This window comes from Sciurus vulgaris (assembly GCF_902686455.1).
Source record: "Sciurus vulgaris genome assembly, chromosome: 7".
In the NCBI taxonomy this organism is placed as follows: domain Eukaryota; kingdom Metazoa; phylum Chordata; class Mammalia; order Rodentia; family Sciuridae; genus Sciurus; species Sciurus vulgaris.
This window is the reverse complement of record NC_136467.1, coordinates 143,021,250-143,042,237: the sequence shown is the minus strand read 5'-3', so window position 1 is coordinate 143,042,237 and position 20,988 is coordinate 143,021,250. Positions and strand designations below refer to the sequence as shown.

At 40.8% G+C, this 20,988-nt stretch overlaps 2 protein-coding genes and 1 long non-coding RNA gene across 3 annotated transcripts in view; 1 reads left to right on the top strand and 2 right to left on the bottom strand.

The window, feature by feature from the left end:
• ELOVL2 (ELOVL fatty acid elongase 2) overlaps positions 1–18,316 on the top strand; it is a 57,453-nt gene extending 39,137 nt beyond the window's left edge. The window contains exons 2-8 of the mRNA XM_079147909.1: positions 535–598; positions 4,765–4,952; positions 7,671–7,748; positions 11,134–11,305; positions 12,853–12,977; positions 13,435–13,569; positions 15,184–18,316. Of these exons, the coding sequence (XP_079004035.1) occupies positions 535–598; positions 4,765–4,952; positions 7,671–7,748; positions 11,134–11,305; positions 12,853–12,977; positions 13,435–13,569; positions 15,184–15,309 (888 nt within the window). The 3' untranslated portion in view covers positions 15,310–18,316. The remainder of the gene's footprint in view (positions 1–534; positions 599–4,764; positions 4,953–7,670; positions 7,749–11,133; positions 11,306–12,852; positions 12,978–13,434; positions 13,570–15,183) is intronic.
• On the bottom strand, positions 394–4,754 carry LOC306666084. Its single transcript, XR_013765180.1, has 3 exons — positions 1,388–4,754; positions 1,177–1,247; positions 394–456 (listed from the first exon to the last, which is right to left on the bottom strand). It is a non-coding gene; the product is annotated as an uncharacterized lncRNA (long non-coding RNA).
• SYCP2L (synaptonemal complex protein 2 like) overlaps positions 15,442–20,988 on the bottom strand; it is a gene marked incomplete at its 5' end in the record, with an annotated part of 104,671 nt that continues 99,124 nt past the window's right edge. Inside the window, one exon of the mRNA XM_079147404.1 lies at positions 15,442–15,671. The remainder of the gene's footprint in view (positions 15,672–20,988) is intronic.

Here is a 20,988-nt window from a genome sequence, read left to right as displayed (position 1 = left end):
CAGTAATGAATCTGGTGCACCCAAGAGACATTCTTTATTCTAACATTAAGTAGATGTTAAAAAAACAAAAAACAAAAAAACAAAAAAACAGCTGTAGTGCACAATTTCCTTACTTGAAAAAGTTCTCTTTAAAACTTTAGATTTGGCCTAATGAAATACAGTGCAGTTTAATTTCCCATTTAAAAATTGCATTTATATTCTTCATGGACTTTCCTGTTGCCTACACACAGCTCCTTAATTGCAGCAGTGGGAGCTGCACATGAAACAGTTGCACTTCTGAGGTAAAGGCCTAGAGTTTAAATGCAACAAGTCTGTTTTCCAGGACTCCTCTTACTGAGGAAATGAAAGAGGAATCGTTTCCTTCCAAGTCTCTGCAAGCTTGTGAAAGGTGAGGCTGCGCTTCCCATCTGTCTTCGCAGTCAACACTCCTTGAAGCCGGGCCGTTGGAGACTGTAACTGAGTGTGGAGGGCAGTGGTTTGTTTGAGAGTTGAAAAATGAACAGCACTTAAATGATGTTTTCTTTCTCTTTTTAGGAGCATCTAAAGGCCTTTGATGATGAAGTCAATGCTTTTTTGGATTATATGTTTGGGCCTCGAGGTGAGTGAGCCACTTGAGAGCAGGAAGAATGCCATTTAGTCATAGAAAAGGGTTATGTTGTCGCTGGTGTCTTGAAAACAGTGTCGTACCCTCACCTTGAATGTCCTCCCAGAACATCCCCAAGGGCCCGTTTCTCCTCCTGCTCAACTTCACCTGGGGTTGAAGTTCTGGGAGCAGGAAGCAGGGACACAATAACATGCAGCGTTTTCCTCCATTGTCTCTTTGGCTCCAAAGCCAGGCTGCAGCTTTCTTCCTTAAGGTACTACCTCCCCTCCAGTTTTCAGTGCCTGGTCACCGTCCACCTCCATGCAGTCATCTATAGAATCCCTGCCTTAAGGACAGGCGGACTTTCTCCGCCCCAGCCTTTGGGGTGAGCTTGGAAGTCGCTATCATTCTCCATCACCAGCCATTTAGACTGTGATGCTCCTAACAGTCTTTCCTCTTCCAATCATTTATGAAGCATCAGCTAGAATAATATTCTAAAGACCTAAGTCATACTATGTGGTATCTTAAAATTCATCAGTGTCTTCCTGCTACCCATGAGGTCAAACCAAACTTCTTATCAAGGGAAACATTACCTTGAATTAAGAGGTCCCAGCCGCTGCTCCAACTCTGTTCTAGTCTTCCTTACTCAGCTTTGACCATGCCACTGGAAACACATTTTAATTCCTCAGATACATACAGTTACATTATGTGCTGTTCTGTGAGCATGGAATTCCTCCCTACTTTTCCCATCCCCCTTCCCAATCTGGTCAGCTCCTCACACTTGAGATATCAGTTGAAAGTTACCTTTACAGTGAGGCTCCTCTGCAGCAGGCCTGTGATTCTCCTTCCTCAGCACACACCATTGTTATCCTCAGCAAGGTCTGCCACGAGGGAGGAACCAGGCCTGCATTTCTGCAGGGCTTATCATGGTTTGGGGAATGTAGTAGGTACTATATATTTCACAAATGAATGAATTCTAGACAAAATGTTTTGTTCCAATTGAGCCTTGGTGGTTCACAAACCCGTGGAAAATCCATCGTTCCTCTAGTTATTCCCTCAACTCTGGGGCAAAAGGAAGGAAAACGTCCCTTTTTTTCCTGTATATACCCCCTTGGATATTGTTTTGATACCCCCTACCCAGTTCCTGTAGAGTCTCTGTAAACTATTCCAAGTTAATGTGATGATATATACAGTCATAATATAATGATACTCTGCCGGAATTGTGGCTCATACTTGACATCTCAGTGACTCAGGAGGCTTTGGCAGAAGGATCACAAGTTACAGGCCAGCCTCAAAAACTTAGCAAAATCCTGTCTCAAAATAGAAAATAAAAAGGGCTGGGGATGTAGCTTAATGGTAAAGTGGCCCTGGGTCTGATCCCCAGTGCACAAATAAATAAATAAATTAAATAAATATCATGTATATAAAATATGATACTTCAATCATGGATAGTGGATAGCTTTTAAAAAAAAAATCCATTTCCCCCCACTTCTCTCCTCCTGGTGGTCCTATGGATAGCAAGGGCAGAGGATCTCTCTATGTACCTACTTTCATGTGTTCCCTACCTTGCTGGTCTAGTGGGTGGAAAGCAGCTCAGGGAAGAGGGTGAGCCGCTCACCTAGGCCTGCAGGATACTGAAGAACTGTGAACTAGGTGACTGGCTTTCTACTGGACTCACCCACCAGAGTTAAACAGTGTCTCTGAGCCAACTTCACACTGAACTTTGCCATTAGTAAAATCAGCATGGTGTGGAGTCATGCAAATATGAGCTTAGTTGGGGAGAGTATTGCATTTGTTCACTTGGCTGTGGTCATTTTAGTGGAAGCTCTCAGTAGTAAGGAGACTGTACAGTTGACAACTGAATCACATGTCCTCTACAGTGACAGGGTGTCCAGTATCTAAGCATCAAGAATCCTTTTCCCTTCCTCAAGGTGACCCCAGCTTAAATTGCCTGGCATGATACTGAGTAAGCTTCTAGGTGTCCTGTCATCTGATTTTGTGTGCCTGATATCAGTACTGCCGAGGTACACACCTGACACAGATGCAGAGCTAACATTTCCTAGGTCCCAAAGGTAAGAAATGTTACGTTAGTTCCCATGTTTTTTGTTGAAGCAGTTATGACTATTCTTGAGAACTGTAGCAAATATTTTTAGGTACAAAGACCTGGTCACTCTCTCCTGGAACATATACTAGAGATGGAAAGGTAAAGCGAGCATGTCTAAAATAACTGGAAAGCCACTAAGGACTAAAGAAGGTGTGTTCTTTTCCTAGAGCTGCTGTAACAAAGTACTACAAACTAGGTAGCTTAGAATAACGAATTTATTTTCAGTTGGGGATGCCAGCAGTCAAATCAAGGTGTTGGGGCCTCGCTCCCTCTGAGGTGATAGGGAAGAATCTCTTGTGCTTCTCTACCAGTTTCTGGTGGATGCTGTCAATCCTTGGGGTTCCATGCCTTGTTGATGCGTCACCCTGTCTCTGTCTTCACATGCTTTTCTCCTTTGTCCCTGAATCCAACCTCCCCCACTTTTAGAGGACACCACTCACCCTAATCCTGTATGACCTCAACTTAACTTGGTTACATTTGCAAAGACCCATTTCCAAATAAGGTAACAGTCAGATACCAGGAGTTAGGGCTTCATCATGTCTTTTGAGGGATACACTGTCATTACAAGAGGGTAGTATAAGTTATTTTTCCTCAAAAGCAAACTGGGAATAATATCACCAACATAATAGGATTGCTTTGAGGATAAGCTAATGCAGGCTTTGGAACAGAATAAATGCTCAGTAACAGTTATGGCCATAATAAAGATGATTTCATTATGCAGTGGAGGAGCTGTAGTTATGAAAGAGTAGGAAATGGCTCCCTTCAGAAGGCAGGGCCTTTCATCTGGACAAGAAAGGATGAGGATGACGTTTTAATATGGAAATGAGCATCGGGAAGTGGCATATAGCACAGGCTTAGAACAGGTGATTAAGAGGGAAATGGGTGAGAGGTGATATCTGTGAGACAGTAATGCTGAGCTTTTTTTTTTTTTTTTTTTTGCCTTATCTCTGTCACCAGTGGGAAAAGTGTACAGAGAAAGTAATGGCATACGTCTCGAGGAGGCGCTTTTTCCACAAAATGGTACTGTCTTTATGAAAGATGGTTTAACCAAAGGTATACCAGGAAGAAGAACTGAGACTGGGGGAGTTGATCAAGGAAAGGGCATTGCCTGTTGGTGAAACTAGCTCTTTAAACTATCCATGGAGAATAGAAATAGTATGCAATCTTTGATTCTAGGTCTTTAAACAAAAAGAGCAGAAGTCATCATGCCTACAGTTATTCATTCCCAGGTGTTAAGAATTCTGTTATGGAACTATTGTTGCATGGGCTTCAATCCAGGCTTTTAAGAGTCAGGGGCACTTGGTATACCCAGGTTCTTGCCTCCCTACTATTCATACTTTCAGTCCTTTGCCAGGTCCTTGTCTTTGTTTTCTGTTCTCATTTCTCAATCATCAGCTCCAAGCCTTTGCTATCTTCAGCTTCTGATGCTTCCTGTATTATAATCCCAGGATTCTGTTTAGAACACTATACCCACTCCTGATTTATTGTATAATGATCCTAGGCAAATTCTAGACAATGTGGCTTTTAGGAATTAGGATACAATGTCCACATGCCTTCTGACTATCCAGATCTTCCCCATGGGAGGATGTTAGCAATAATGAGGGAGGTGGTAGATGTGTAACCTTCCTGGTTATCAGATGGACAATGTAATCGTAGCCCTTATACTTAAAATGGCTCCACTGTGAGAGATTAGTGATGCTGGTAATTTGAATATGCCAAAGAGAAGCCATAAAATGCTTCCAAGTTAAAAGGTTCTTAAGAAAAAAAATACAATGCTGAGGTTACTAAGATCTACAGTAAGAGCAAATCTATAAAATTGTGAAGGAAAAAAAAAAATCTGTGCTAGTGTTGCTGTTACAGACCAAAAAAGTTTTGAGTATGGTGTGTGATAAGTGCTTAGTTAAAATGAAAAAAGGCATTAAATTTGTGTATGTATAGGACAAAACAGTATATGGCATTCATGGGTGATCTTGGAACATACCCCCCAGGATAAAAGGGGAAAAATGCTGTATAAAAAAAAAGTATTGCTAACCAAAGCCTTCCTCCTCAGGATTCTCACTGTGTGCTTCTTTTTCAGATTCCCGAGTCAGAGGATGGTTCATGTTGGACTCTTACCTGCCTACCTTTGTTCTCACTCTCATATATTTGCTTTCAATATGGCTGGGTAACAAATACATGAAGAACAGACCTGCTTTTTCTCTCAGGGGAATCCTCACCTTGTATAATCTTGGCATTACACTTCTCTCCGCCTACATGTTGGTAGAGGTAAGTGTCTCCAGCTAAAGACCGAGTGTGTTTAGGAAGCACACATCTGGCCTACCAGAATGCTCCACAGTTGCTCTCACTACTGTTAAGATCTGAAGAATTTGTTCCAGCATTTGACATTGTTCCTTCCCAAAGTGCTGGAAGTCCTTCTGATTTTAGCCTATTTCTTTGATCCTTAGTCCAATTGAAATGTAAGATAATTTAAATTTGAATGGGCCTTTAAAGATCATGTGTTATGTAAAACAAAATTATAACTTTCCAGGGAACAAGTATTTTTTAAATTAGATGTCAAATTCAGTTTGACTCAAATACAAAGATGTATGTATATATAAATAAAATATTCCCTTAAAGAAGGCACCCCACATCTTTGTCACAATACTGACTTCTGGAGGCCCGAGTCGGCATACCACTTGGCTCCAGTTGCCAAGCTATAGCATGCACCAGACCCAGGTGATTTCAAAAGAGAAGGAACACGTAATGACTGCCCTGCCTATACAACCAGCAGTTATTATAATTGGGGGAAAAATCTAAAAGTATTAAATTTGCTGTAGCAAAGATAAAGATATAAAGGAAACAAAAAGAAACAAAAAGTAGGATTCATACAAGTTATACATGGCTGAGAATGACACAAACTTCGTGCTGTCTTTGAATTAAAGTCTTGCCTTAAAATACAGGTTTTCTCAGATGGAGTTTATTCTGTGCATTATTCTAATGTGCACTTTTTTTTTTTTTCCCCAAGTACTGGGAATTGAACCCGGCGTACCCTGTCACTGAGTTGCATTCTCCCATTCCTCCCTGCCCGTTTTTTTTTTTTTTTTTTTAAATGAGAGAGGTTAATCTTCTTGCCTCACCTTGGCCTCCCAAGTCCCTGGGATTACAGATGCACCCACTGCACCAGGCTCCTAACATGCACCATTCTAGCAATGTATAATAGCCGTTACCTTAAGTGAGTGGAATGACTCTCTAATGAAATTTCAGGCATCAGAGTGCAGGGGATGGAATTTGGGATCAGGAAAGCCATGCTGATAACTCCAAAATCCTATCACATAGGTGCTAATTTTACCTGACATTGAAAAGACAGTTTTTATTTTAGATTCCTTATGAGGTGAATTTTAGCACACTCGATGGTCTTGCACAATAGTGATTTATGGATTGGTTTCTCTGTGTAGCAAAGGAAGAGACTGCCTTAGGTGAGTCAGGAGCAAGCTACTGGATCTGTTAAAAGCACACTGAACTGAACTTGGATTAGGGCAGTAGAGCTGAAGAACTCTAGGGATGTTCTGGAGTGACTTAGTCCACACCTGCTTAGGGCTAACCTACTTGATAGCCTTGTTTCCTTTTTATCCAACACACACAGGCTGGCCCCTGCACCCGTGTTAGGGAACTTGGAATGGCTCAGCGTGAGACAGGGCTTCCTGTGGCTTGGGTGCTTATTCTGCTATGCAGGTAGCTCTACACAGGTGGCAGAGAAATGGGAACAGCCTGAAAAAATCTGGTTAAAGCAGGCACTGTCATTGAGAATGTGCCCTGGCTTGCTCCACAATTCTCTTGTTAGCTTACAGAATATGGATCAGACCCCCATACTACAAAACTGCAGCCTGACCATAAATTCAGTTCTTGTACACAAACAGCTTTCTTAGTTTGAAAAAATGTACCAACACAAAAATTGATATGTCCTCTACAGTATTTCTAGATCCTTCTAGCCTGTCACTGGTTCCCAGGTAAGAACAGGAGCTTAAAGTCCTAGTGATTGTTAGGGAATGACCACATTGGTAACAGAGCCCTTCAGGAAAATCCAAGGTTTTCCTCCTTCACTGGATTTGTCTGTCCTGATAATCTTTGAAAGGTGTTTTCTTAGGAGGAAAGAGAAGCATATCAAAACAGTGAAGAAAAGACAAAGGTTCCAAAACGTTCTAAGTGCTATTCAGGAGTTTATCTTTTTAAGGTTCAGTGTTTCAACAGATCTATACCTTTACAGTCTCTAAAACAGCAGGAAATATTGAGTCTTTTGCCTGTTATATCTTGTGTAAATCAGAGCCAAATGGCTTACCTTTTCTAACCAGGTTGTGGAAAGAACAATGACTTTTTAAGTCTGATCTCTAGTCATCGTTTTCCTACCTCCTCTAGCCACGTAACCCCAAGCAGTCCATTCACCTATCAAGCACCGTGCGCAAGGCATCAGGCAAAGGTTTTAGACACAGAGGAGCAGGCCTAGGTTTTATGCAGCTCTTTGTTTCCTTTTTTTTTTTTTTTTTTTTTTTTTTTTTAAGAGTAATGAGGATATTAACTAATTACGAAACTTACCAAATAGCAGAAATACAGTGAAGAAAAGGGGTTAAGAACCTTTCCGAGCTGTTCCATGTTTCATAAAATTATACAAATACAAAACATTATATTTTAGTGGTTTCCTTACACTTATTTTTATTCAATTCTACATCTTATGACTAGATAATTACACAAAATTTTGTTAGATAGCTCCATTCTATTACTTTTGACTGATAGAAGTCATTAGAAATAAAATATATTAAGGAAAACAACCACTGGTTTCAATTTAACCTCAAGAATTAAATCCTTTGATAATGTTTGAGGACAGGATTGGGTTAAACACAAAATCTGGGACATTTCTACTCAAACCTTGAATGGATGCCAAAAACATGAATGGGAAATTGCTTCCAAATTCTAACATCCACCCTTCCCCCTTTCCTGATTCCTTGGCAGCTCATTCTCTCCAGTTGGGAAGGAGGCTACAATTTACAGTGTCAAGATCTCACCAGCGCTGGGGAAGGCGATATCAGGGTGAGCTGTTACCATTTCCCACTGAAAGGAGAGAAGGCTCTTCCTGCAGATGTGAGAGTGGGCTGGGATGACATTCCTGTAGAAGTGTCTTCTGAATGTTCATCTGAAGGGCAGTGGCTGAATAGGCCATGGCATGTCCGTGTAAGGGACACACCTCATATAGAATCGTCTCCAGGTTGCATTTGCCTGAAGGCAACTTGGAGACCATGGTTATTGTATATCACTTTTAGTCAAGAAATTATGTGTATTTACTTATATTCTTAAAAAGGAACAATGGCAGGATAAACCAAAAGCTATTGAGTGGTTTCCTTTGAGAGGAACAGGACAGAAGGGATAGGGGTGGAAGCTAGAGTCAGTGTACCTTGTACTTTATTTGATTTTGGAACCATTAACTGTTTTATGTAATTATAAAATTAAAGAAAGCAAGGCATCCTCCCGCCCCCAAAATAAGTTAGAAACAAATCCATGAGTATGCCTGTAATTAAGCTAAGGACATGGCCACCCAAAAGCTATTTCAAGTAACTTTAAAACACAGTATTTTGAGTGGATGTCCCTTATATCTTCAAAAGGATTTTTTGTTGTTATTGCTAATATTGGTATTGCTATTCTGAGACTCTTACAGGGACATTTTAGGATAAAATGCATAAGTGAATATCAATAATAACTAATATTTGAAACAAAAAAAGGACAACTGTTTTTAAAAGTTAAAAACCCAATAACCATACAAATTGGGAATAACAAAATTAACTGTTTTCTTACAAAAACATTTGCTTTGTCTATTAAAAAGGTCATCTATGACAGCCCCAGGCAGTGAGCCATGCTTACCCAGATGTGCTCTCAAACACAGGAATGAGGCTTCTTAGAGTGAAGTGGCAAATTCCAGTTTGGGGCAGAAAATGTATTTAAGATGAACCCGGGACATCCTGTAACCCAAAGCAAAGAAACAGATTACAAGCATCACGACATAAAGAAACCACCTTGAAGGAATGAATGCCCACTAGCTAAAGATGGGACAGTTTGAGTATCAAAACCACTGACTGGGATGGATTGAAACATACTAAAATACAGTTTTAAAAACATGAGTTTTAAAAAAATAACCTCCTTGTACCTTCTGAAGGCACCTACTCATCTTGCCTTTTATACCCATGTTGAAAAGGGTAAATTCTCTGTAGAAGCGAAAAACCATAAAAGAAAAATTACCATTTTGCAGCTCCTAAATACCTGAGCTCACTGCTCAGTATGAACATCACTGGAGCAGCCAGAAAGCTGCCTGTCAGACCTTTGAATAGATCTGCACCCCAACCCCCACCAAAGAATCAGTGGGAATTAGAATTGAGAAAACTAGAGTGGAATCATATTGAAAATTCTTGAAATTCAGTGATGAATACCTAGTGTCCATTATTTGGTGTCCTTATGAAAAAAGTTTAAAAATCTAATTGCAAGTTCCAGATAATACAGCAGGAATGGTTGGAGAAAACAAGCTAAATCACACTCAGAGGAAATAAACATCCAGATCCAATATATTAGGAATTACGTATCACTGGATGGGAGTTTTAAGAAAAAGAAATGGGGGATAAAATGAGCAAGATGAGTAACTTTAAGTCCATATCAGTAAAAAATTCAATTGGACCTTGTTTGGATCCTGATTTAAATAAGAAAAAGACGGGCTATTAGAAGATATTTAGAAATTAATCGTATCAGACAAGATAATGACTCGTGGTTATGTTAACAAAAAAGCCCATTAGGAATATTTGTAGATGATATCTTGACTGCTTATAATAATCTACCCCTCCCCTGAAAAATGTATTGGGAATTAGAATTAAGAAAATTAAATTGGAGTTATATTGAAAAATTCTCAAAGTCTAGTGTTGGACACAGTTATTCTTCCTCTATTAGTGAATGTTTGAAACTTCTGTAATATGGGTTATAAATAAAAGATACTATAAACCATTTAACTAAAATCTTAAGATGTACATTTTAAAGTAAGATATAGGTTTCTCTATACCCATTTTATTTCTGTTGCACTATTACAAGCTAGTGCATATTGGGAAAACATACAGTTTTTTAAAGTTGCCATTTAGTATTTCTGAAGGCTAATTGTTACAGACATTAAGATGAATTCCACTATCTCATATAGCATGTTAGTCTAATTTCAAGATTCCTATTATCTAATATCTTCAAAAATGTTTAAATGTGTTAAAACCACCATGATCCTTATATAGAAGCTAGAGCAAAGTAAGGGGGAAAAGGTGGGGTGGGGGGAGTCAGAGACCATAGGAGATCAGTGGAGTAGGAAGAGACTGAGGGGCGGGGAGGAGGGACCTGAAAAGGGAAGAGATGCAGAATGAACTTTACAAAATTATGCAAGAATGTAGAAGTATACCAGTGAATTCCACCTTTATGTATATCTATAAAGCACCAATTAGAAATAAATATGAGACCAGTAGAGAAGGTGAATAGGGGAAGGGAAAGAGGAGGCACTGAAATGGAGCAAATTAAGTTCCATGCATCTATGCCAAAATGAATCCAACTTTTAGGCATAACTATAATGCATTAATAAACACATTTTAAGAAAATTATGCTCTTAGCTAAAGATGTATTTCTCTGTAGACAAGACTATGTAAGGGACATTGGAAGGAAAGGAAGATGGGAATCATGACCTACCAATGTTAGTAAGGACAAAGAACTTCTTTTAATCTTTTCTTCTCAATAAGAGGCATAAATGATGCCTCTTGGGTAGTATAATGTTTGGGAGAAACACATGTCCATTAGAGCACAGAAAAATTGCAATTTATATAACAAAGAGTAATGACCTGTTGAGAGCTAGACACTGCACAAGACTGAGACCGTCTCTGCCTCAGAGCGACCTGCAAGCCAACGATAGGTTCCCAGCGCTTGCTAGATTTTATGGTTGTTGTATAGAGGTGTAGGCAAAGTAATTTAGGAATACACATGAAGCAGCAGCTAGTTTCTCCTGAGAAAGAAAAGACTGGGAAAGTTCCAGAGAGGTGGCAGCATTGAAGGAGTATTAATAAAGGAAGACGACAATATGCCGGACCTTGAGGTAGGACAGGAGTGCTGGATGCAGGGAGAAGAGTCCTCAGCCCTCAAGGAGGAGGATTCAGATGCCTTTTGGTTCCAGGCTATGGTGATGAGGAATCCACTCAGTTCTGTAGGTGCCGAGTAGTAACTTGACCACATAGGTATTTTGGGAAGAGAATTTGTCTTTCACTTGAGCAGGGTATACTACCTGGAATGAGGAGAAACTGGAGGCAAAGACTCTGGACTAGCCTGGTCTGGGAAAGAGATGCAGGCAGGCCAGAGGTAGGGCCATGCAGGAACACTGTCATATCTCACACCTTTCTCCCCTTTTTAAATGTTATAGGTCGCCAAGGTGCTATGGTGGTACTACTTCTCCAAATTAGTAGAGTTTCTGGACACAATTTTCTTTGTTTTGCGAAAAAAGACAAGTCAGATCACTTTCCTTCACGTCTACCATCATGCCTCTATGTTCAACATCTGGTGGTGCGTCTTAAACTGGATACCCTGTGGACAGAGTAAGTTTCCCTGGTGTGGCTCTGGCAGGTCGGCATATCAGGAGGGGAGAGGGCTGTGGAAGCAGGTGCTTACCAGTGGCCTTTTGATTTCTACCTTTAATACTGGCAAAATCTGAGTGTAATCTTAAGTTTTAAAAATATTTTCTTTCCCATACACCAGATGTCACTGCGCTGACTTCATAGTTTAGTACTGCATCACTTACAAACTGCAGTTTGAGAAGAACTGAACTAGAAAGAACAGGAGTTTATGTTTGGTAATGTGTTGCCCTCAGTTTGAAAATATCCTGTGAAATATCAGAACAGGTAAAATTTAAGAAAAAATTGTTTTACAACTCAGTGTCATGTAGAAATGATAGAAAAAAATCACAAGGAAATCTGGAATGCAGATGTTCCTCTACTTAGAGTGGAGCCACATCCCAGTATACCCACTGGGAGTTGAGAATTTCCTAAGTCAAAAATGCAGTCAGTACACCCAACCTGTCAGCTGTCTCAACAGCAGCACAACATGCTGGAAATGTGGGTGTTTCCTCCTGTGACCCCAGGGTTGCCTGGGAGCTGCAGCCCACTGCCACTGCCTGGCATCATGAGTATTACAGCACACACTCTAGCTGTGGAAAAGACCGACGTTCAGAATGCCAGCTGTGGTTTCCACTGAATGCATCCCTTTCACACCTCACAAGGTTGAAACATTAAGTGAGACTGTCATGCCAGGGACTGTTGTATACCACTGACTGAAGGTGCAAATAAAAACTAGCATCAGGAAGGAAACTGGTAGGGGTGCAGTAGGCAGAAATAAATGCTTTCCACATTCCTACTAGACAGAATCTACTTTTTACAAGTTTGATAATTAAAGAGTACTAGTGTCAAAGAATTGCAACAGTTAAGTATTTTTTATATTTGCCAAGTTTCATTATAAATTAACACCTAAAACTTAAATCATTGTGTAAAAACTCCTATAATGTTTGTGACAATTTCCATTCAAGAGTATTATAAAAACCATAAGCAACAATGATTGTTCACTAATTGATGGAAATGAAAATACAGGTGAGTAAATATCTAATGTGCCTCCTGTTACTCAGACTATATCTGCATATTTCATATAAATGCAAGTGTCATAACAGCTTGTGCACCCCGGAACACTCTTTCCCTGAATGACATACCTGCTACCCACAGGAGGTTCTTTGCCATCCAAGGTTTAGCCAAAACGAAATTCTTGAGAGGAATTCTGCCTCTAGCCATAAGCTAATACCACCCCCACCCCCATATTAACTATTGTAGTGACAAAGGGACAGTTAAAACTTTGCAAAAAAAAAAAAAATTGTTGGCACTCTGGCTGAAAAAATATCCCAGTTTACTTCTATCCAAAAACTTTTGCTGAATCCTAGAGCAATAGCACAATAATCAGGGAAATTATCAGTATGAATTTCACCATATGATTGCTCTTACCTATTCATTTTCAGTTATTTTGCGCAGGAGGAATATCACTCGACAAATGAGAATGAACAGTCTTATTTTCTAAAATAGTAACTCATGCTGTACTTTCCTAGGTTTCTTTGGACCAACACTGAATAGCTTTATCCACATTCTAATGTACTCCTACTATGGACTCTCAGTGTTTCCATCCATGCACAAGTACCTTTGGTGGAAGAAATACCTCACGCAGGCTCAGCTGGTATGTCGCCCCCAGCTCTCTCCACATGGTTTATGGAGAAGTAGGAAGTAGGAATCTGTCTTCTGGACATCAGAGGCCTCTTACATGTGAAGAGGCCTGCTTTTCTCTAAGAGGCTTTAGGAATTATTTTGTGCAATAAAATGTTTTTTTTTTATGTATAAATTAAGTTATGATGGGAAGATCCTTGCTTTGAAATGTAAATCAATACTTTTATAAGCTAAACCTTTTTTATCTAAATAACTTTAGCTGCTGCTATTTCATAAGAAACTTAGTAATGGCAATTTTATATAATTACCTATACAAGTTGGAATAGTTCCTGGATAGGATAGCAGGCTGCCTCAGCATTGTGCTTGCTTTATTCCTGCAAAATGTAGAGAGTGACAGGCGTCCACCTAGGAGCTCCCTGGGCTTGGGGAGCGGGCGCCTCACTCTCGCTGGCCCTCTCCGCCCCCTGCAGGTGCAGTTCCTGCTCACCATCACACACACGCTGAGTGCCGTCGTGAAGCCCTGTGGCTTCCCCTTCGGTTGCCTCATCTTCCAGTCCTCCTATATGATGACACTAGTCGTCCTGTTCTTAAATTTTTATGTTCAGGTATGTGAAATGTAAATATTCAGTAGTAAAACGTGCAGATGTGCACTTTGCATTACATATTTGTAATTTTACTGATATTAAACACATGCTTGTGGATGAATTTAGATGTTGGATCTGTAAATGAAAAAGTAAAACTTACATTTCTAACTCCTCTGCCCACATCCTCCTACTCAAAGAACCACAGTTCATAGTCTAGTGGGCACTAAGACTTCATGTGTAGTACATTGAGAAACACTTATCAGAAATACCGAGCTATGTTGTTTGCATTGTGTATTTGTACTGTGACATCTAAAACTTAAACAGGTGTATGGTAAGACCCATCTAGGAAACTTACAAGAAAGGAGAAAAAGCACAGGGACATGAATTTTTTTAGTATCATCTGTTATGGTGTTGTAGATTATTTGGATGAAATTCCTTAAGGCCAGTTAGTATGGAAAGCTTACATTGGTTTTTCCTTTATCAAGTGTCATTTTCTTTTTAACAGAGTTTCAAAATGCAATTTCAAAGTGACTTTGTTACACAAGAATCTATGAAAGCTCTGACAGAGCACGGCCTCAGAGGGTTCTAGATTGTAAATTGCACTCCTCTGTGGGCTGGGGAAGTGGGTGCTTCCTTTAAAAAAACATACATTTACATTCAAAATAGTACTTTTGAAATTATATTCATTTTCTTTTTTGGACAAGAAATGCTCTTGTTTTTTAGTGTGCATAAAACCATGATGGGTTCTTTTGTTCAGCAAATGCAAAGTCCAACTTTGAGAACTAAACCTTTGACACTTCTTAGATTTTGTTTCTGAAATTGGATTGACTAGACTTTGTCTCTTAGGAGAGATTAGTTTCCAGAATTTCTAAAGAAATAATAATCGACAGAACAAAGCCACCCACACACACAGAAGAGTGGTAAAGGGAAGTGGGGAGTGTGGGGTGCTGGGTATTGCTCCTGGGCAGGAAGCAGGAGCCCAGCAGGGGTAGGTAATGGCAGCGGGAGCCCCACAGGCCAGCTCAAGTCAAAGCTCAGTCCTAACGCTAAGCTTTTAAGTTCAGCCTTGAGGCTTCATAATACTGTTAAAAAAAAGAAAAAAGTAAAAATGCGATGAGAGTTAGGTGTTTTATCAGAGAGGAAGGCTGTGCCCAGCTGGGGTTATGCTCAATGGGCAGAGTGGTGCTTAGCACCCCGGACGCACGAGTTCCATCCCCAGCACCAAAAAGGGAGGATATGCTAGAAGCCAAATCAATCCAGAATCCCATAGCATTATTCTATGCAAGAATAATAAGTGAAAAAGTGCATTATATCTTTTTTAAAAAATTACATCCTTTCCAAGTGAGAAACTTATGCAGAAAAATTTCAGTACTAATCCCATAATATGCAAATCCTAACCTAATATAGATAAGATATAAGAAACAGCCTCTCGACATTGACACATTTGTCTTGCTTTTGCCCTGTTTTGATCTTTAACTAGGGGCTTAAACATGGTCGTATTTCACACACAGATTCCTAGTAGAAAGTCCAGTGCCCATGAAAATCATGTACTGTTTTAACCATATGTGTCATTAGAGATGAGCCTTACTAAGGGATCTTTTTTCTTTTTCTCTTCAATATGTACACATCCAACAGACATACCGGAAAAAGCCAATGAAAAAAGAAACACACGCGCTGCCTGCAGGAAAAGAAGTCAGGAACGGTTTTTCCAAAACCTACTTCACCACAGTGAATGGAGTGATGAGCAAGAAAGCGCAGTAACCAGCGACAGGAGCGCACCCAGCACCAGCCCAGCAGCGCAGCTTGTTTTAAAGCAAAGACTGAATTGAAAGTTGTATGTTTTAGCATAAACTAATTTCTTTTAAGTTTATAAATCATTTGTACCAGAATGTATTAATATATTGCTATTAGGTTAATCTGTTAACTGAATGCTTTGGTCAGCATCGCGGCGATGCTGGACCCTGAAACTTCAGAGCAGGTGCCCTTCTCCCTCCTCCTGCCAAGCAGACTCACCCTCACTAGAAACTCTAACGCTGTGTATGCAGCTGTGGGCACGCCAGAGCCAGGGGGCGTGCAGCACGACGTCAGGGCAAGTCTTCGAGTAGAGTGTTGTTCAGATTAAACTGCAAAACAAAACATTTATTGTAAATATAGGTGTGATCTAATCTACATTAAGCAATAATCGTCAGTACATAAAGGAATCAACCCCAGAAAATATTAAAATGGGATCAAAAAGTGAAGACAAAAACGTAGTAAACCCTTGCGGGCCAGAGTCTTGTTTATCAAATTCTCACAACCACTTCTGATTCTAAATTAGTGATTTGGCAGTGAAATTTCTTAATTTTCAAAATAATTTGAAGATTAGATTATTCGAAACAGATTTTTCTGCCAAATCCTTACTACTCAGGGGCTTTGGATACAGGAGTTTCCCTCTGTTTTAATTTGGTTTCTTTAACAATTCAGATTCATGTCCACCTCCCATGTTAGCTAGCCTAGGCCAGTAAAGGTCTGAGCTCCTTACTGAAAGCTGTGTCTCCGTCTGGCTGCGTCTTTCTTGGTAGAAGAGGACTGTGGTCCAGTCTGCCCTCTTCCTAGAATGTCTGTGCCACTAGAACACTTACCGAACCGGAATTCACAGAAATGGAGGGTAAAGCATGTTGAACTTGTCTATTTTGAGAGCCTACTCATGAATATTATTCCAAATACTTGCTATCAATCTTTGCAGGTTATTTAGGCATTTGAAAATAGGAAGAAAATGGTATAATAGTTTGGAAAGGGTCTGGCTCCGATCCATGGGCTGGTGATGAGCACAGTGACAGTGCCAGCTTGGCAGACTCAGCCCATCCTCTCCCAGCTCAGCACCGATCTGAGAACCAGCACCAAGGCAGAGGAAGCACTAAACACCCCCCCGCTCAGTGCTGGGCTGTTGGTCACTATTAACTGCACCAAGAATGAAAACAAAGAATATTCTCTAAGGGTTAGTTCATCTTTCCCATCTCGTTTCTTTTTAATAAAAGTTTTTAGGTCATGACATTAATGTCAGAGGCACAGGCACTGGAAAGGCGTGTTCAGCGCTGCGCCAACCATGGTGACTTTCTGTGCCCTCCCGAGCTTTAGTTTGAAATTCTCCCTGTCTGAAAACTAGACCAGCTTGTAAGCAGTCCTCTCACGCCAGCTCCCCTTTCCCAGGCCTCTGCACTTGTTTGCAAAAGGTGACCAGCACTGCGTGTTCTTCAGGTGAACATGTCCTGCCCTGTGACGCCTTGTTTCTTCTGGCTGGTCATTTCTGTTGAACAGATCCTCTCCTGTCTCATGCCTGCTTACTCATTTTTTCTTCATACCCCTGCTCTGGTACTGGGGTTTGAACCCAGGGGCACTTAACCACTGAGCCACATCCCCAGTCTTTGAGACAAGGTCTCCCTGAGTTGCCCAGATCTCAAACTTAGTCCTCCTGCTTCAGCCTCCCAAGTTGCTGGGATCCCAGGCATGAGCCACACACCCAGCTACTCTATTTCCTAAATGGTTTTCTAGAGCTGACTTGCTCTAAGGTGCTGAATCTCATTGCGTTACTCCTCACTTTAACTGTATTTTGTGTACTGTTCACTCCCAGGAATTCATTTTTAAATAAGGGCTAGCTCTGAGTATGACTGTTACTGCTCTTCTATGACAAGATGCAGACTGGACTAAGGAGAAAGTCCCTTAGAGAAACTGGGACTTGAGTTCTGTTTTAGTTCCCAGACACAGGCTGAAATCTGTCACCAAAGTGCATTCCAGGTAAAAACGACACTCGGGAGACCACATGTACTCACCAGCTTATCGTCACTGTACCCAGCTTACTCTTACTTGCCAACGAGGCCCTGAAGCCTCACCAGCACACCTGCAAGTGGACGTTCCACGGGCTTCACATCTGTAGAGCAAGTCCAGCAGCTGTCAGCACAGGCAGCATGAAACCGCTCAAAGTGGAGGCAGATTCTACTAAAGCTTAAACACTCAGAGCCTTAAACCATTCAAGGGCTGATAAAGGTACACAGAGCTATGAGATCTGAGCCACAGAAATTGAATCAGGTAAATATTTTAACCTGTTAAGTGCTATGACTTTAAGAAACCAAAATATATGTTTAATGTGATTTTTCTAAAGCATAACTGTGAAAGAAATACTATATGTTATCTATTAAGAAATGGAAAATGTTTTTACACATAAATTTCCACTTGTGGGAATGAAAATACAATAAAGCATATTTGTTAATTCCAGTTTTTAAAACTAAAATAGATTTGTTCGAATGGAATTAAACAAATTTTCAACCTATCAGAAGCACTTATTGAACTATTTAGACATGTTGGTGGATAAAGTCCCCTCCGCCCCCATTAGAGAAGTGTTTAAGAAAAAATGTTACTGTAATGGAAAAAATGCATTTTGTATGTAAGAGACTATTTAGTTTTCCCCCATTATTTCTGTATCATTTTATGTTCCTGAGGGGTACTTATTTGGAAAATAAGGATATCACTTTTTTGTTTTCCTTTGAAAGCGTGTGTATCTTAACATAATATCATGATTAGGGTGGACAGGGAGACAGGAGAAGCCATTTTTCTTTGTAGATAAAAAGCATTCTGTATGATTGTTATATAATAAATTGATTTTTTTACATTAAAGCAAAGCATGTTACTGTTTTTCTTATTTGGCTCAAAGAAGTTAATATGTGTGTGTGGTATTCCAAATGACCTATCGCTCAGGAATTTTTTTTTAACCAATAAAATGATATTTAAGCAAGTAATTTTAAGTGTTTAATTCATTTCAATGAGCAATGGACTTTTATGTAACATTACCTAAATGTAGTAGTCATATACCAAGTTGAACTATTTCAGAAGATGGTCATTCATATGAAAAAATTAAGACCAATTAGATAAGCAGAGACCATAAATAATTATCATAAATTACTGTACAGCATAGAGTAACTCAGGGAGGAGCACTAGTTTGGAGTGGAAGATACTAGGCAGAAATGACACTGGCCCCTGAAAGCCAGTACCATCCCTATATAGATGCCTGACCACATCAAGGTGGCCATCTCTGCTCAGGACCAGGGATGTAAATGAGCTATGTCGAAGCCTGGCAGAGACTTAAGGGCATGGGGCACATCACAGGCTGCTTGCTGTTGATGTGGAGAGCAGAGTTGTGACTGTTAAGGAAAACAAAGACACAGGTCCCAAAACAAAAGCTACAATAGATGTGCTTGAAGCCTATTTATGAAGTCACTTGAGGTCCTGGGTGGTAGCAGGGGGTGGCAGGGTGTCTGAAGGAAGGGCAGGGGGCAGGAGGCTTCATTTTAACTCTCCGCACAGGGACGACAATAGAGCGGTGGGAGATGGATTTTTGAAAGAGGCTTTTCTGACTCCCTTATTTTCCTTCATTATTTTAAATAGTTGGTGGAACCAACTTAATCAAAATTGCATTTAAAAATAAAAGATAAATCCTTCCTCTCAACAGCAAGGCCTGTATACATGTATGATTACACTCCTGGTGTGACTCAGCACCATGTACAGCCAGAGGAATGAGAAGTTATGCTCCATTTGTGTACATTGTGCCAAAATGCATTCTACTGTCATGTGTAACCAATACGAACGAATTTACAAAACATGAAAAAAAGTTTACCAAGGAAAGTTCCATAAAGAATGCAATACCCGAGCTTGGTTTTGATGGGTGAGGAATTCAAGCAAGGAGGGAATTTCATTCACAGAGGTAAAATACTGAAGACTCCAGTAGAACTCAGCATTCCTTCAGCAAGTATTTCTCAAATGCCTCCCACGTGACAGGCATGGTGCTGGGGTTTGGAATAAAATGGTCAGAAGAACAGACAAGGTTTCTGCTCTTGGGGACATCTTGGCTGGAACACAGGCCATATCACCTGTAAGAATGTGCTGTTCGTAAGGAAGATCAGTAGAGGGAAGAGGAGGAGGAGGTAGGAGGGGAAGAAAAGGGGCAGGAACAGGGATTGAAATCAAATGTCATACACGATTTTGTCGAAGTGAACCCAACTACAGTGCGTAACTATAATGCCCTGATAGTAATATAAAAAAGATGTTTATGTTAACTGTTAAACATGTCAGGGTTCCACCTCACCTTAAACAAGGGACTGAGTGTGCATGCTGAGACAACTTCTGACTCCCAATTCAGATGGCAACACCACTGTTGCTGGGGTAAGAAAAAAGACAGTGGCCACTGAATCAACACACCAAATGTGAATGACTATACTTTTAAAGAAGATTTTAAGTGTTTCCAGTAGTGGGAACAACAGGCCTACTGCCCAGTGAACGTGTCAAGGTCTAATCTGAGAAGAGTCACCACAAGGAGAGACCCACATCTGCCTAGAAAGAAACTTGTTGACACAGATGTGGACTAAGCAACCCCAGTCATGTTTGGTGCTGATGATGAGCAGGATGAGCAGAAAGGAAGGTGGGTGCTGATGGGGGGAAGGAGGGCAAGCAGGAATTCACCTGCATGAGCTGGAGACCTCAAGGACCAACAAGCCCCCGACCTCGGTGAGGAAGGCAGCCTGCAGAAGCCAGGGCCAGTGTTTTAGCTTCCCAGCCCAGGAGTCCAGGTGCTGGTGGAGGACCCAGGTAGGCAGAGCTGCTCAGGCCCCGCTGCGGCCTCACGGCAATGAGGTGAGGTAGTGGACAAGCAGCTATACAAGTACATTATGAAGTGTGTCTGTCCTCTGCCCTCAGGTCTCCTCCAGGACCATTCCTACTGCCCACTTTAACCAGAAACACACAGGAATGGGAATAACAGGTGTCCAGCCTTGCCAAGGTGTCAAATTAACGAAGCCACCACATCCCATATAATGGCAAAAAATGCCTGCAACATTGACAAACTGATTCCTCACCTGACCAGACTTTAGTCAGCATCCTGAACCTTCTTGGCTCACCTGTGTATTTCCTTATCAAATCAGCCTTAGCAGAACCCTGCCCCACAGTGTCTGGTCATCCTTGATACGAATCAGGTTCTCCATCCTCCGCCATCCCCTAGGTGTCCAATCACACTGGCCTGTGGCCAGCAAGAATCCTGTTAGGTTTGTCTAGAATCCCCTGGCCCCTGATGTTTTCTTTGTAAATTTTTATCCATGGATCCCTGTCCTGCTCCCTGGTTATAATTCCCACTTGCCCATGCTGTATTCAGAGCTGAATCCAGTCTTCCTCCACTGCAGAATCCCATTACAGTGGGCCCCACACCTACCACAATGGGTCTGAGCAAAGTCAGACTTACCAGGCCTTAGCAAGGGCCACTGAATAGTTATTTTTTAACACCACATGAAGAAATCTGTGGTCCCAGTAGAGAAACTGAAAAGCAAGTTCCTAGTTTACTGACCCCCCGTAAAAGGTGCTTCAGCCGGTATTGACCAGTCTTCTGGAACCCAGATCAAAACCTCCCCCATTACCTGGGCA